This window comes from Plectropomus leopardus, chromosome 8, assembly GCF_008729295.1.
Source record: "Plectropomus leopardus isolate mb chromosome 8, YSFRI_Pleo_2.0, whole genome shotgun sequence".
Classification (NCBI taxonomy): Eukaryota; Metazoa; Chordata; class Actinopteri; order Perciformes; family Serranidae; genus Plectropomus; species Plectropomus leopardus.
This window is the reverse complement of record NC_056470.1, coordinates 5,143,361-5,160,464: the sequence shown is the minus strand read 5'-3', so window position 1 is coordinate 5,160,464 and position 17,104 is coordinate 5,143,361. Positions and strand designations below refer to the sequence as shown.

General features: G+C 39.9%; 2 protein-coding genes across 2 annotated transcripts in view; one reads left to right on the top strand and one right to left on the bottom strand.

Annotated features, from left to right (window-relative positions):
- The window catches only part of mtor (mechanistic target of rapamycin kinase), a 121,244-nt gene that overhangs the window by 42,749 nt on the left and 61,391 nt on the right, over positions 1-17,104 (top strand). The window lies entirely within an intron of this gene.
- angptl7 (angiopoietin-like 7) lies at positions 1,859-5,350 on the bottom strand. The gene is made up of 5 exons (XM_042491149.1): positions 4,822-5,350; positions 3,501-3,601; positions 3,203-3,397; positions 2,747-2,942; positions 1,859-2,640 (listed from the first exon to the last, which is right to left on the bottom strand). The coding sequence occupies exons 1-5, from the start codon at positions 5,180-5,182 to the stop codon at positions 2,468-2,470; spliced, it is 1,026 nt and encodes a 341-aa protein (XP_042347083.1). The 5' UTR covers positions 5,183-5,350; the 3' UTR covers positions 1,859-2,467.

The window sequence follows — 17,104 nt, the reverse complement described above, 5'->3', positions numbered from 1 at the left end:
CTGGAAATGCTTGGAAATGGAATTTTAAATAAAGTTTAGTATGTTCAGATGTATGGAGGGCTGCAATCTGTTAGGCAAAATCTCAACTTATGTTTGTGGCCTTTGGGCATTATTTTATTTTACTTATAGTCAAATGGACTCAATATATGAGTAAAAAAATTGCAGGAACACTTGTACAATGTAATGCAATCCAGTAGCCACATAATTGTTGACCTTAGGATGTTTTACTTTTGTTATGACTACATCAGAAGTGTGGATTACACCTGTCTGAGAAAAGGACAGAACTACATACATTCACCAGCTATTTCCTGTACGAATTTGCACCGCCAGTTGGAACGCTAAAATATTGTACCGTAAGCTGGCCGGCTCTTGATTTAGCACCATCAATTTTGCTTTAACAAAACAGATTCTCACAGTCGCATCTATGCTCAGTAAAGCTTGGACATCACTGTCAGTCCATATGTCCATGTTTTCTTCCATTGTATTTGTGTTTTGTGTTGTCTGTTCAAATGACACATTTTGAAAATGGCGTTTGACAGTGCTGCATTGGCTGTATTCGATCAATCAATGTAGTCAAGGCAACTTTTTTTCTAAATGCATAGATAAAAAGATGATTTAAAATGATATTAAATTCAGTTTATAAAAAGGTTTGCAGTCATTAGAGTGTGGAGTAGGCAGTGTAAAGTTTTTAGCTTTGACTTAAAAGTGGTTGGAGTCTTGGAGGTTATTTCAGATCTGTATGTAGACTTGCATCTTTACCAGTCAACATAAACTTATGTTTCTCATTGGTCCCTAAGTGCTGGGAGAATACCTACACTGAAATAGGAGCTAAAAGAGCTAAAAAGTTCTCTCAAAATGCCGTTCTGAGAACTAGGATCATTTGTAGTTCTTGCGATGTGGACACAACAAAAATTGGGGTTCTTAGAATTCTGATAAAGTTTCTCTGGTCCGAAAACACCTTATGTCATGGACATTGGATAACCATTGGATAGTACCGTCCTTTTGTAATTTCTGTAATTCTTTGGTTTTAATACCTGCTGAAGAGGCCCAGTAGTCACATTCACCTTTTCACAATATGTCCATGGAATATTTACTACAACTTTTGGCAACCCAATTCTCTAAAGTTAAACTCACCAGAAAAATAACTATAAATTCCACTGGCAGCAGTCTGGTTTCCTAAGTGAAGCTTGCTAGTCAGAATCATGTTGCCCCATCAATAGCAATTGACCTCTTATAGTTGCACTTTCACCATCAACCACTGTTCAAGGTCTGCTTTTATTGTTGTTTGACTACTTTTGAACCTTAGAATAGACAGACCTGGTCATTTGTCACTGTCCAAAGGTCTTTTTTAAAGTGTCCGTCATTCCACTGTGGTCATTTCTTTTAAGGGGTCGAGATTAATGTCCAGCTTTAATTAGATGTTTACCCTGATTCAATGTGTCACCTTGTAAAGACAAGAGAATTTCACTGAGCCCACCACTGAGCCTGTGTAGGCGCGGCTCCCTGTCTGTAGGTATTTAAATGCTCCATGGAATTCTTTGTTGTTCCAAAGCGTAGCGAAATGGTGTTATTGTTGTCAAGGTAGTAAACCTAAAGGCATTTAACTTGACAGCAGAATAGAGTGAGTGTGTGGTCTTCATTCCTGTTTTTGGCTGAAATGCCCTGGGACCTTTGGCCAGGATGTCAGGAGATGACCCAAGAGTCAGAGGTCGGTGGCTCAAGGCAAATGTGTCATTATTATTTGACATGAATGGGCACAAAACCTCAATTTGGCCTTTAGACTCCCTTTGAGTTTGTCATGTTTTAAGTGTGCTTTTTGACAGAGAGATTAATATTGAATTACCCATTTGAGACTTTGTTTCTTTTAAAAAATATGTTTATTTTCTATCACATAAAACAACATAATTACAGAGCTGTACACATTTTACAAGTGAAACATTTCCATCATCAATGGTTAGGGTTTTACAATAAAATGCAGCGTAATTCATAGGAAGTACCTTTGGTGGTTGATCCCATTCCAGCAACTCACAAAGATCCTTTTTAATTAGTTCGTACCAGTTCTTAATGATTTATACCTGAACCAGACCACTCTGGACTGAGTCTTGCTACTACCCATAAATGGCTTGTGTTAACTAAAAAAAAAAAAAAATCATCCTAGTGCTTTCAAGACAAATGAGAGAAGAAATTAAAATCCAGTTACCCATATGGGACAGTGGTAAAAGAGCATCTATCAAAGCTTCAGAAAAATAAAATATTTTACCGATAAATACACAAAAAGAACTACAATTTACAATCAAACACGGCAAAAAATCATGACACATTCATCTGACTGAAACTTAGACCATCACACATTTTCATTCCTTTTTCGCAGTCAAGGGAAAGCCACAATTTGAGTTGAACAGGTATTTAGTGAGATCTCTCAGCATTCATGCGTGTGATCTCGATCCAGGACACACAGCTGAAGCACTTATGGCTGAAAATCCACCGGCCGCACCTTCATCTCCACTTTCTTGAGGGAGTAGTTGGAGCCGTGCCAGCCGTACCAAGTGATCCCATCTGCGTTCTTTGTTAAGTGCTGACCATAGCGGTAGAAAATACCATTCAAGTTTGAATCAGTGCAGCAGTTGTACCAGTACCCACCTGGAAGGAGATGAGGGGAAAGAATTATGTTAATTGAAGAGTACTTGTACATGTAAAGTAAATGACTACATGGGTTGTTTCCTGTGGGTTTGCCATCATAATTTACCTTTGCGCAGGGAAGCACAATCATCCACACATTTGTCATTGTCCTTGTTGTTGGTGCTGAAGTTGGTGTTGTTGTGGTAGCGCAGGGAGTCGCCAGCGTTCCCACTGTAGTTGGCAAGGAAGAGCTTGTAGCTGTTTAACTCATTACCCACGGTGAAAAAGCCATACTGAGCATAGCGCGTCTCTCCTTCCCAGTCCTGCATTGGAAAACACATATAACATGATTTAGAGGGGGACAGTTATAAAGCCCGAGAATATTGGCTCTCAAGGTCTGCCTAATGTCTCTAACAGTTAGTTTGATTTATTGTTAATTTTCTTACACTTGGTACCCGTAAGAACAAACTGGTTCTGTGTTTATGCCCTTTCACTTTGGCTACGAAATGCTTTATGCACGGTTTTCTTGCTCTTTAGCGTCTCGGCCCACGCTTATACGAGCGCCATGTTTTCCGACACGTACCTCCATCTCAATCCTGAGCACACTGGGCTGCCTTGTTAGGCGGAAGATGTGGTCATTGCCGAGCCAGAAGTCTCCACGGATGGATCCAAATCCATTTTTGTACTGCTTCCAGTCACGGTTGAATGAAGTCAGGCCAACTTTACGCCTTTGGATCAGAGTCCAACCACCTCCATTTGTCTCCATATCGCAGAAGACCTGAAAGAATTTACCAGAATGTATCACAATGCAGATGCTTCACCATGTCACCAAAAAAACCACAAAGAAGACGTGGCATACACAATTCTGAAATATAACTTACGTTCAACTCAGGTGTTCCCAGGAACTCATCCTTTGGCAGTTTGTACTCGCCAGAGATCTTGTAGTTCTTGCTGTACAGGGATGCGCAGTCATAAATGGCATCTGGAAAAAAAAAAAAATCTCTGGAATTACGATAAAAGCATGCACAGTTTCTAAAAGTGCCATAAATTCTAGCAGCTTTATGGATATCTGAGTGATTGGGCAGATATAAAAATGACCTTTAACCCCACCAGAGGTAAAATACATCAGAACAGAGGGAAATCTGCACAGCAGGGCTCAGATTTTTGCATTGCTCTCTACTGTAACTCCTGCCACTGTATGTTGATGCCATCAACAGGGCTATGAGATCACTATAGAGCAAAGAGTCGAATTCTTCAAAAAGTCTGTGTAAGACATGGAAACCGTCCACTTCTTCTAATCTTTGCATCCCTTCCTGTTCTGCCCTCCTGTCTCTAATTTACTCGACTTTCAAAAAGGCCTCTGTGTTCTCTTTGCCAGTGACATAAATGTGCCCCTGTTCGACCACACAGTTAAGGTATTGAAATAATAAACGACGTCATGCCTGGTTAACCTCTCCGCAGCAACCAGGGCTGATTAGCGGTGTGTTAAAGTTCAAATGGATGTCTGGGATGATTTGGCTTTGGTGGAGCTTTTTATTGACAGCCCTGCAGACGGGACTGTACAGCTCCAAATTAATGCTTTTGACTGCTGTCGGGCAGCTCTGATAAATGTGCACACTGTAATTTACTGCACAGCCAATTCACAACAGTTTTTCTGAGCAATTGACAAGGCTGATTATAGTTTTTCACAGCTCAAATAATGTCTTGTGTGCGCAATACTTGGCCTATTTTACGTCTGTTTTGGAAAATTTAGGTAACACACATTCCAGTAAAATGATGGCTTATGATTTCCTCAGCTTGTTATTAACTAGAGTGTATCTTTTGAATAAAAAAAAGAATACTCCTCCTCATGAAAAGACGCTTTTTAAAATGTGATCAAACTAAAATTTGATTAAAACATAATCACAACAGGCTAAAAAAGGTTGACAGACAACTAAAGTCTTTGTCGATGTGTGGAAATAAAACACCAGGAGTGTGAATTTGACAGCATCTGCTCAACAGACAAAAAGAGGCAGGTCGCTCAAATGTGCACCAGACTCACTCATGGATTAGTTTTACCATGTGTGAACATTTTACAAACTCCAGGATGTAATTTTTGTATTTTTTTAATCTTATTTTTTCTGACACCAATCAGCAGTACAGAAAACTTTTGCCAGTACGACATTTCATTCCTACTCTATTAGCAGCTGTGTTGATGCTCACCTGATGAAGTCTGAGTGGCAGACTGCAGAGTTTGCAGCTGCATGATCTCCACACGGTTGTTGATCTCCGAGTACTTGCTCTCTGCCTCGGTGACCCGGGCTTCCTGCTGGCGGTTCTGCTTGTCCAGCTCCATTATTTGCCTCACGATGCTCATCAAGTCTGACTCCTGCTTGCGGCTCATCTCCTCGAGGATGCTGGTCAGGTTGGCCACCTGAACCTTGAGGGAGCGCACTTCATCGCAGCACTGATTCTTTGGAGGTTTTGGAGGAGCCAGTCTCTTCTTGGGATTCTGGGCCCATGTCTCAGCCAACAGGAGCAGGGAGACCCACAAAGCCACTACACTCAAATTGACCTTTGCCATTTTCTATAGAAAAGTCTCTTTACAAATCTTTTTGTTCAAAGCGGTCGGTCCCTGGAGAAGGTCTTTGCTGGAAATATCAAACAGACTTTGGCTGACCAGTTGAGTTGGAGCTCCTCTTTGACCAGCCACTCACCCAGGCTCTGTCTTATTTCCTCTGTGAAGCCCTCCTCTGCCTGAACATCTTAAATATTTTGCATGTGGGTCCTCCCCCTCTCTCCCGGTGCGCAGCAGTCACCATGCTGACCCTCTCCAACCTTCAGGGTGGAGGGCCTTCCCCATCCCTCCTCCCCCTCTCCAGCTCTCCCCTCATCTCACTTTCACTCATTCCACAGAGCTTTTGCCCACGTTTCTCTTCTCTTTGTCAGGTGTTGAAGGTTTCTGGGCAGTCATGTTTTTTTTTTTTTTTTTGCCTCTGCCTGGAAGGGCAACATAAGGAGCCGAGGAAACAAAACAAACTGGCTACTGTCTGAACTCATTGCACTTCCAGTTACATGCCACTAGGCACTATGTCTTAACTCTTGAGTACATTAACTGAGTTTCTTTTTTTGCCATACAGAGGCATTGTCACAACATCTGAATTCTCGTTTTTGGCTTTAGAACAGTTGTTTGTAATTTCACTCCCTGTCTTCACACTTAAATTTACCCATTTAATGACAGATTTTACTATATCCTTTGGGCTAACCATTTCTTCTGTAAATTTGGTCTTCACATGCCACGAGATGTGTGAAGTCACTAAGCACTCTTAATTGTAGGTTAAGTGCTCCATTGATGTTACCTCTTTTTGGCAGATGTTGAAGCGGGCGTGTTTTCCGCCAAGCCTTTCAGCATCAAATTCCAAAAGGGTGTTGATACAAGGCTAAGTGAAACCTGCAGGATGAAATTAGGGCAAAATACAGTTTCCATTGAGCGGAAAGAATTTGTTAAGGAGCGGACGGGCAAAGTCTGAATATGCTGTCTACATGTGTAAGGGCTTAACATTTTGCCATCGCACATGCACTGCATTTTGTTCAAGTAGCTGAAGTGGTATACTGTTACCCACTGAAGAACCACAGAACAATTGCATGAAGTAATATTTATGAGGCTTTGATGAATAACAGAAGGCTTCTTCTGTTTTCCCTTTTGTGTTATGGCACAGACAACACTGATATTGCTTTTCTCTGTGCGTTGCCTTTTAAAAATCCACTTTTTTGGAAATAATTTAAAAGAAATATGGTATGTACTGGAAAGGAGACTAAACATAAATTTCCGCATCAATATTCCATTCTTTCTTATACTACTATACTACTTCTTCTATTAGAGTTGAAAAAATTCACAGAAAATTATTCAATCATTTTTGAACTTTTAGTTCATTTAGAGTCTTAAGTCTTAATGAAAAAATGCCTGTACAGGCATGCAAAATGAATTACAAACCCTTTTAAACAGATCACAGTATGGGGCTGCTACAAGGTCCCTTCTTATGTCTCCTTTGTACTTTTACACAGAACCAAACAATGGAGGCATCATTCCACTTCAGTCTGTGATTATAGACTGCATCATGGCATTGCGCAATCACACGAGGTGTGACATGTAACACAAGAGCATCGGCCTTAGGTGTGACATAAAACGTGCATCTGCAGCACTTCAGAAACATTAATCATGGTATTAACATGGCAATAACAATCATTCATATGGAGGCTGATCTCGTCCTCTGCGCGGAGGGTAAGGAGCTCATGGATCTAATTTTTTTCCCAAATTGCAGACATCTACGCTGTAAGCACTGCATTGATGCAAATGAAATGGCCATTGCAGTTGGAGGCAATTTTTGAACACCTACAGTTATTGAAGATACAAAGGACCTTTGTAGCAGTGAAAGTGGCATTCTTGGTTTGAACCACCATTTACAATGTGTTCCGTGAATGTGCTGCTCTTGTGTGGCTTAATAACAATGTTTGCAAAATTCCTGCTCTTCTCTTAAAACATTTTCAACATGCCAATCACTGGCTGGTGGTGAAAATAACACCTTTGCAACGTCAGACATCAGAGAAGCTTTCTTGAATCTCTACTCCTTGGAATTCCTATCCCATCCCAGCTTCCCTGAGGAGCTGCCAGCCCTGCCAACTTAAGAGGAGACGCCTTTGGAGATTAGGCCAAAGAGGTGGTTGTGGGCTTCTGGAGGGTGTCAGCCTGGGGCATTGAGACAACACTTCATGCATGACTTTTATGATATTCAGCTTTATATCATCATTGCTGGGCAAAATAGATGAACTGCCATGATGAAGTGCCAGAGTATGCTGTAAACGCAGAGACTTGTGCGTAAGAGTACTAACTGAGACATGGCTGGACCAGGACATTCCTGTCAGGTTTTACTTGAACTTTATAGCTTTTCCCCTCTCCACACGTAAGGAATGGAGTGTCTGGAAACGGCTTGGATGGAGGCGTTCGCACATTCATAGACGAGAAAAAATGTTGACAGCACAGTGTATGTATGAAACCATAACATCGAACGACTCTGTATAAGCTTTTAAAGACCAATATATTTGTCTCAAATGCTCCCCGTGGAATTATTGACCTCTTATATCACTATGTACCAATGTTTTTATGAGTGGATTGAAATCTTGTGTGGATTCACATGGATGATGCGATAGACATTCCTGCTGGGACTAAAGCTAAAAACTTGTTAGCGAGAATATTTCAGGCACTGCAACACCGTTGAACCTTTTTAACTTCTTTTTTTTTGTGTGTGAAATTCCCATAACTTTTTGGAAGTGCTGTACTAATGGATCCCTTTGAACACTCTTTAAATTTTAGACACATGATAGTTCCCAAATGTTTGCTATATTTATGTCTAGTCTTGCAATTTGAATTTAAATGTTTAAATGTACCCTACCAGGGTTGTACTTGACTCAGAATGATGCCAGTTGAATCAGATTTGGCTGTTAAATACAAATATTCGCTACTTCGTGTCCATACAAAGTTTAAAAGTCTGTACAGGCTCAGCGGGGTATTCAGTGTGACACCGGCATCATGTAATTTAGTAAACAGGCTTGTGGTGCTAACAATGGCTTGCAAATGCACAACATTTTTTGTGACACTGGATATCAAACAAAAGCCAGAGACTGTGTCTTATACACTTGATGTGAGCTGTAAATTCCCTCTGTGCCACTGCCTGCATGTCGCAGCTGCAAAGATCAGCGTAAAAGTCAAGAGCACTTGCTCCGCAGCAAAGTCTGGGGACGAAAAAAAATCAGCAGTCTCAGTCGACTGAGGGTCTCTGACTAATGATTCGAGTCCCAGACTTTTCAGGGGCAGCCTTATGCACTACCATGTACTGTACAGCACATCTGGGGTTCATTGACTTACTGATTCTGTTAAAAAGTACCCTTTAAGTGATACAGATATTAACAGAGCAGTCTGTGCATCACCGGTACTAAGAATACAGTGGCGTGTAGTTTGGCCATACTTTTAAACATTTTAATTCCATCTTGGCACACTGTGCTTAACTTCACTGCACCATAGACTGTATGGGCTATAGCTGATGCTGTAGGAGTGTGAGCTTTGCCCTGAGGACAGTTGGTGAAAGTCCGCTCGCACTCACGTAGTGACAGGGCTAACTGTCAGTATCACATAGCTAACATTGCCTAATGGTTATTTGTGGATTTGAGTTGAGCTGTTTTTGTGTTAGTAATGAGACTGTTGGGATAGTTTAATGGTTTGGTGTTGGATGTTAGCTACTGCTGCTGTGTTAGCTCATGCTAAGCAGACAGATGTTGAATTGACTGTTTACTGGGAAGAGAGCGGCTCTGGAGACGGCAGCAACAGAAAGGTTGCTCATCTGGTGAAGAGTCTGGATGTTCTTAGATCAGACACCGAGCACAAAAAGGATCAAACGCAGATATCGTTTGACTGCAGATGTTTCCATACTACTTTGTACTAGACTGTTTCGTTCGATACTTTTTAAGTATCAAGTACCAATACCCAACCCCAGTCATCTAGCTCAGTTGTATGAATTTTTGTGATCCATGATTGCACAAAATTGGGATCTGAGGGGCAGATAGGGTTGATGGAATACAACAACTGTAAAGCAAAAATAAAACTCGACACGTTTACCCTAATCTTCTATCTCACTACAGTATCTCACATCACCGACAGAGGCCTCGTTTTTTTCTAAACTTCTTGTTTCTCCTGCCAAATGTTTGGCAGGCATCCCTCACTTTTCCTCACTTAGTCAGGCAAGTAAATAAGGAAAAGGTTTCGATCTTTCTGCTCAGCATCATCTTTTTGTCATGGGAACTTTATTTTGGAGCGCCAATTCCAAAATCTTACATAATTATGAAAAGGTCTGTTATAGCTTTGATGTTTCACAGTGTCGAAGCTAAACATTTGGATGTGTATACCTCTTCCTCTTCTCCCTGAATGTTGCTGGCCACTTTCTACGACTGGTCACCACTTTGCAATTCCCCATTTACTTTTTTTTTTTTTTTTTTTTTAAATGTTGACATGTGCTTTTAGTTTCCTGTATTTGTTTGATTTGTGAGACGCATATGGGAGTAATAAGCCATTTGTCGTCAAACATAATCGGCTGCCTTCATGTTCAGTTTGTTGAAATTCTTTTAATTGCCAGACAAATTTTGCTCTCTGATTAGATCGTAAACATGATCCTCCTCTCGATTTCCAACAACTTATGGTCAGCCCCTATATTTATGTGGTTCAGTCACATGTACCTACTGGTGCTTTTGCAGGGGGAAGTTCAGTCACCACATCATTTTCTCCTGGATATTCAGTCTTCCTTTTCCATGATATTATAAAATCTTTTGATGGTATCTATCCAAAAGAAGCTATTTAAAGGTAATCCAGTTAAGATAAGTATCTTTGCTATGATATGTCAAATAGAATTGAGTTATACTAAAAACTAGTTTTTGCTGCCAATTTAGAGACAAGTCATACATTTAAAAGAATCTGACTGTTTGCTCTATTTTTAGCATTTTTGCCTTAGCGCCCGTCTAAATAATACTCTACTTCTACTTCAGTTGGCAGATGTTTCCAACTGTTCAGTAATGTAACATTTTCATGGTGCATTGTGCCTGTTGACCTCCCTGTAAATCTTAAACTTTAGTCATTGATGTGCGTCAGTCTCTTTTGGAAAAATGTGAATAATTTGCTTTCCTGGATTTTCTCATTGCCCTGACTGCCCTGTGAGTCACATCTCACTCTCCAGCAATGCATCCCAGCGGCATCGCTTTCCTCTGCTCCTGGACTCTGTCATTCAGTGCTGCAAGAGCAGCAAAGTCCAGATGGGTGCTGTTTTATGTGTTTAGCATCACGCTGTTTTTCCTTCCAAAACAGCTTCTTTAAACACCATTTACCCTCTAACTATGTCTCACCAGGCCCTGTGTGAAGAATGCACAGCTCCTCTTAACATTAGAGGTAAACACTAACCAAAACCCCCTTCTTTATATGACTTCCTCGGAAAGCCCACACATTTCATTGAACAGGTTTTTTCCTTCGCCGTTTAAGACAAGTCCAACACCCCGCTGTGCTAATTGCCGAAGTCATCTATGTTTGATAAGCTTGAGCTGACAAAACAAAGTGTTTTTAGTCAAGACATTCTCACAGACAGCTTTTGTGTCCCTAAATACACTGGAAAAACGTTTTGTAATCAAACGGTGACCACTGGGGCCAAGCTGTCAGCGAAACACTCATGGGTTCAATTACAGGAAAGGCAGGAGGTGAAAAGCAGGAGCCAGTGGATTCCAGGGTTTCTATCACAAAACTTTGAATTATATAATCTTTATTAACAGTAACCTGTTCCACCTGTCAGCTCAGTCCGCACAGAAGAATTTGAAATGTACAAATTGTATCACGTTGGCTCATTTAAAGGCATCACATTTCCTTGAGGTGCTCACATTCAGTGTTTTATGAATCATTCATGTATCCTGTGATGGAAATTGGAAATGTGTTCACTATGATTCACGTTCTGATCATCATTTAGTTAGAACTACCATTTAAAGAAGTTTTTCACGGCTGGAAAATGGTATTTTAATAAAACTTGACTGTCAGTGCAGTAGAAAGACACATAATTTGGTGCTATATGACCAAGGAAAAAGGTAAGGACTTTGGCATTTGCGTCTTTTCGAGCGGTAAAAAAACCTACAAATACCAGAATTCACTGCCTAAACCCTACCGCGGGTGGGAGACAATATGTAAGGTCGTCCTTTTTGACACAGAAAGCAATATGGCAGCTCTGTGGTAGAAAACAAACTGGCATTACAGTTAAACAGTGCACTAAAGTATGTTTCTGAAAACATTTGAGGCAGGAAATACGCAATGCAGTAATAGAATCTGGTTTATATTTGATCTAATGTTTTTCAGCTTCCACTTTTACAATATAAGTAGCGATGTGGTTCCCACTTCCTCCTTACAAACTCTTGTATTACAGCTAAACAGTACACTAAAATATGTTTCTGAAGATAATTTAGGAAATATAGTCACAAAATCTTGGTTTATTTTTAATAAGCACTGTCTAGTTTTACAGTTTGATCTCAGTTTTTTCATTTTAGAGAGAAAGAGAGAAGCGGCTCTCCTTCAATCTGCTTTTATACTCCTTACATATGTGGTGGTGGCGGCGGCATGCAAAAATGAAGAAGTACAATCTGTAGTTGGAGCAATATAAGAAAGCAACCAGATATGCTGGATTTATTTCAGATTATTGAATACTTTTGGTTTTAGTAGTTATTTACATGCAACCCAGTATATCACAGTTTGAATTGAAATAGAAATTAGTGCGCGACAATGCCTTTAAGCTATTATAAAATTACCATGGGATGAATATTACCTTCGTGCAAGATATATGACACCAAAGGCATGTAACTGAGCTACCAGGGATTTGGATTTCAGAATAATACAGTGGATAATAATCTTCAGCTCAGTTAAACCAGGTCACGTTTAGGGGTTAAATAAACTTTTCCATATTTTCCATAATGAAGGAGGCAGTATGCACCGGGGTGTGCGGCTCTTAGAGTGTCAGTCTCCATGCCCTGGCAGAACGTCAAGAGGTCTGGTGGCTTAAGCTGGTGGTGATGGTTACCAGGTGGTGTCTGTTGTCACACAGCACTGCAGGTCAGGCAGCGGCCGTCTGCTCACCACTCGACAAACCAGTAGCGGGGATAAACAGTACTGGAGGGAAAGAAGGCTGGATTACCCACTATTCCCCCTGCTTTGAGTGAGCACAGTTTGCCACGTGGAACTTCAGAAAGACATTTCGTGACACTGGGATGTTAAAATTGTTTTGTCACGTCACGGGGGAAGAATCTAAAACAACTTTTTTATTTAATAAATTTAGGGATCCCATTGTTTTTTTAGCTAAACATTAAGTGTTTTTAAGCTCTGGTGCAATGGATGACATCTCAGGCTTAATTAAAAAAGCTGTATAAGCTTTAACTCCAACTCAACTTTATTTATAAAACCGTGTAGCCCAAAATGCTTTACACAGCAAAACTGAAACAATAAAAAAAAATTACAAGCTAAAATTAAAATAAAAAATATACAATTTTGCAATAAAACAATATAATGTTCAAAATCAATAAATTAAATATAATAAAATCAAGTGACCAGTGATAAAAATAATTTAAGAGCAATTATTAAACCATAAAATTAAGACAAAAATTTCACTTCAAATTAAATGAACTAGTTAAACAACTTTTGTATCTATCCCCACTTATTTAGAATGGATTCCTCAATGCATTTGAACACAGTGTAACAGGTATGTGTTTAAATACTATACATATAGGTACTTTTGCCTCTTTGACTAACAGCTGGTGTTTTGTGACCACTTTATGACTGATCTAATCCTTTTGTTTAAATAAGACAGCTGCACACACTGCTTGTTTTAGTTCAGGAAAAAAAATCATAGTATGAGTCAGTTTCAGTAGAACAAAGAATAAATGCATCAAAGTACTGGCATCTGAAAATGCAGTCAATATGTTGCCTGCAGAAACTCATGTCCTTCCAAAAACATAGTATACAGATCTCTTTGTCCACATAGCAACAGCAGCATTCCAATGAGGTAGCTGTCGGGACTTTTTTTGGGGGGGCACTGGAGACTCTTTGTTCTGTTGGCCTCTTGACCTGAAGGTGAGGAACCCAGGAGACACATTCTGCAGTGGTGTCCCAGTGTGGTGATAGTGTGGTGTAAACATGGGCGGAATGGTTTCTCCGGCTGATGTCTCAATGGCCCACTAACACGCTTAGCTTCCTTGAGGAAAAGAAAAACTGAAAAATGCATGAAATTATGCAACAGATGATCCACCTGTTTTCTCTATATGTACAATTTCAGCAGGGGCATTATTGCAGTAACCTTGTTCAAAATACAAGCCTATAATGTCTTGATTTGTCCTTTTAACATGTATGAAGCTACATTCCAGAGGACTTAGCTTCATGACAGGCTTCACTGACAAGAGTTGCTCTTGGTCATTTTGAAGAAATTGTTTCAGAGTTAGGGGATACTAAGTGTTTCCCCATGCTGCAGCATCTGCTCAGTGACGAAACACCCGCCTTTTAGTCTTTCAAGAAATCAGAAACAAAGGGCTACTCAGAGGCTGTCAGAGATGAGTTCAACCTTTCTTTAGCCACACACATCCCTGGGCAATCTGGAAGGAAGCGGGTGAGGTAACCACTTCCTATGCCTCTGTACTTATCTCATGCAGTGATGCACTTCTGTCTCAAGACACACAGAGGCCAAGATCTGTATTCCATAATGACAACATGTTGTTCATTATTTCCATACAATATTTGAGCATGACAGCACTGAAGATTTATGTAGTGTTGATGAAGTACAAGTTTAACATTCAGGTCCTTCATATAGATGTGTTGACTGACGCTGTTCAGATATGATAACGTATGTTGCGATATTATCCCGATGAAAGATTGCGCATTTGTAACAAGACAACATTTAATAGACCTGTGTATCTGTAGTTTTTAAATGGTTTGAATCGATTTTGTTTGGCCTTTTAAATTTTAGACTCTCAAAAGCAAAAGGTCAGATGTAAGATAAAGCAGCAATATTGCTGAGATAACTCATTTGTACCAGGCATTATGCTTTCAGTTTATCCGTCTGGCTGTCCTTTTGTCCCATTCTTGTGAATGCAGTATTTGATGAATTCATTGAGGGAATTTTTTTCAAATTTGGCACAAACATCCATTTGGACTCAACAATGAACTGATCAGATTTTGTTGGTCATAGGTCAAAAGTCAAGGTGACTGTGACCTCTTCTGTCTCATTCTAGGGAACGTAATATCTCAAGAACACCCTGAGAGAATTACTTCAAATTTGGCACAAATGTCAATTTGGACTCAAAATGACCTGATTAAATTTTGGCAGTCGAAGGTCATTGTGACCTTGCAACTATCTCATTCTTGTGAACAAAATATGTCAAAAACACCATGAGGGTATTGCCTCAGATTTGGCACAAACGTCCTCTTGAACTCAAGAACGAACTGATTAGAATTCGGCGGTCAAAGGTTTAAGGTCACTGTGACCTCACAAAACGTGTTTTGGCCATGCTACTTATGACAGAATTTCACACACATATCTTATAGGACAAAATTATGAAGTGATGATATCATATATCCAAAAGATCAAAGGTCACTGTCAATATTACATTATAATATTCTGCAAAAACACTTTTCTGGACATTACCAAAGGTCATAACTCAGAGACAGAAGGAGAGACATTTGGTCGTATACATAAATGGTGACACTAATCTTGAAACTTAGGGGATTGTATAGATTTTCTGTGCCGCAGGGGAAGGTGAGTGTGAAGCATCCAAATTTTCACAGACCCAACTGTAAACTGCAACCTGATGGGTCTGCCGAGGCGTACGACTGCTAGTGGTAATTTTAGTTTCTTTATACTTTGTTGAATTTTTAGTTTAATTATTTTATTTAAATTTACTTTATTTCCATTCAGATGTTTAAATTAATTGCCAAAGGAATGAAAGTAAAGCGTGTTGATGTGTCTCTGTATTTGAGAGGGCTTATAGAAATAAACCAACCTTGCTTTTCCCTGCTTTCATTCATCATCTGATTCACGTGTCAACAGTCGGTAGTATGGTATCATTTCCTTTCAAAGCTCAGTCACGCTGTTAAAAACAATATCCAGCTGAAAAAATAGGAGACTTTTGGGCCCATTAATGTCAATCATTTTCCAATTGCCCATGACTGATGTCTTAGTGGGATTGTCGGTGCAACTCTTTCTGGACAGAGAAGGAAAACAAAGCTAGTTCCTGCTGCACTGATACAAGTGATACAGTGAACAAAGGAGCATTGTGTGTGTGTGTGTGTGCGCGTGTGTTTTTGGTTTCTGAGGATTTAATTTTTGTGCTTGTTCCACCTGTTAGCCAAACTAAATTATTAAAATAAAGCTCTCTGTAGCAACTTCCAGTTCTTGACATGTTCTCTTGTAAACATGAGGTAATCTCGGATGGAATGTTTATTTACTTTTTCTGAAAATGTCCGTTTTATGCCCGTGGTCTTGTGAAGTGTTTGTGTCAGAGACAATGTTCTGTTGTCACGTAGTGAGTTTTGTCATGACAGCAAACTTCACGCAATTTCTCATCTGCTGTCTGCTCAAACAAGGCCTGTGCAATGGAAACAGCTTCCCCCCAAGGTGCTAGATAGTTGGGTTCATTCTGCCTGGGAAAATTACTGATTGCATTTTGGCTGCCCCACGAATGAACAGCTCTTTAGGCACAAAGGCCAAAGAAGTGTCAGACAGTGGAGTGTCACTTTTCCAATTCCCTGCAGTGGAGCAAACGTTGAGGCTCGGTGGTGTGAAAGTTCTGCCACTGTAACGAACCAGCCAAGCAAGTGCTGTTTTGGCTCAGTCACATCCTCCAGCAACCAGCTTCAAACCAAACCTTTTATAATGTATAGGGGCAGCTTCTTCTCTCTTGTAGAATGACTTCTTGGGCGGCTCCATCAGCTACAGCTCAAAGCCTTCTTTTTGGCCGTTTCAACAGCTTTGTCCTTAAATACCCCTTTTACCATATGTGGTCTGCGTTTGTTTCATATTTAACCTCTACACAAGGTTAAATGAATTTGAATTGGACTTTTTTTGTGTGCATGCTTTAACAAAGCAGGAAATTCCAAAATAATGAGAGACCTGCAGGACAGGTGTCAGTCCACTGATGGATCAGTGTTCTTCCATTGTGAGCCTGATGTTAATGTTACATAAGATGTTTTTAAAAAATATCCAACTCACAAATATGATTACAGAATTAAAAATTTAAAAAAGATCCCCACGTGAATCAATTGATTGGACCTTGATTCGACTTTTCCTTTAACACTGTTTAGATAGTCATTCCCATTTTGAAGTTATTATGTTCAACATTAGGCAATGGAGTCAGCACTTGGCAAGCAAAGAGCCCAAAAATCAGCAAGGATCAAGTGGATATCTCCCTAATTAGATTAGATTAGGTCCAGTAGTGAAGCCCGAGTTTTCCTCTTGGTGAGATTCACGTACATTTTAACCTATTTTGAGGGAAATGTCTGCAATTTTCTTAAGGATCATGCTCTCTCCTCAGTGAAAAAGCAGAACCACTTTAGGATAGTTGCGACGGGGATTATGGATTATTTTATTGGAGTAGGGGGGATTTTCTTTCTAGAGTTTAACATTTAAAAGGAAACAAAATATAGCTGTACTCCTTCTTGGTGCTGTCTGACCCGAGGTAATCATGGCTTAATGTGTTATATAAATCAATCTAATGTACACATGCTGGTTTAGAGTTTGCAGTGTGATAAATCATTTGTGTAACACTCTTGGACACACAAGTAGAGCATAAGTGATTTGTTTTTTCTCAGCGTTGAGAATTTAACAGTTTTAAGTCCCACTTTATGGAGTAATTTGTGATTAAAATATGCTGAAAACATAAGCCATCACCATCACTA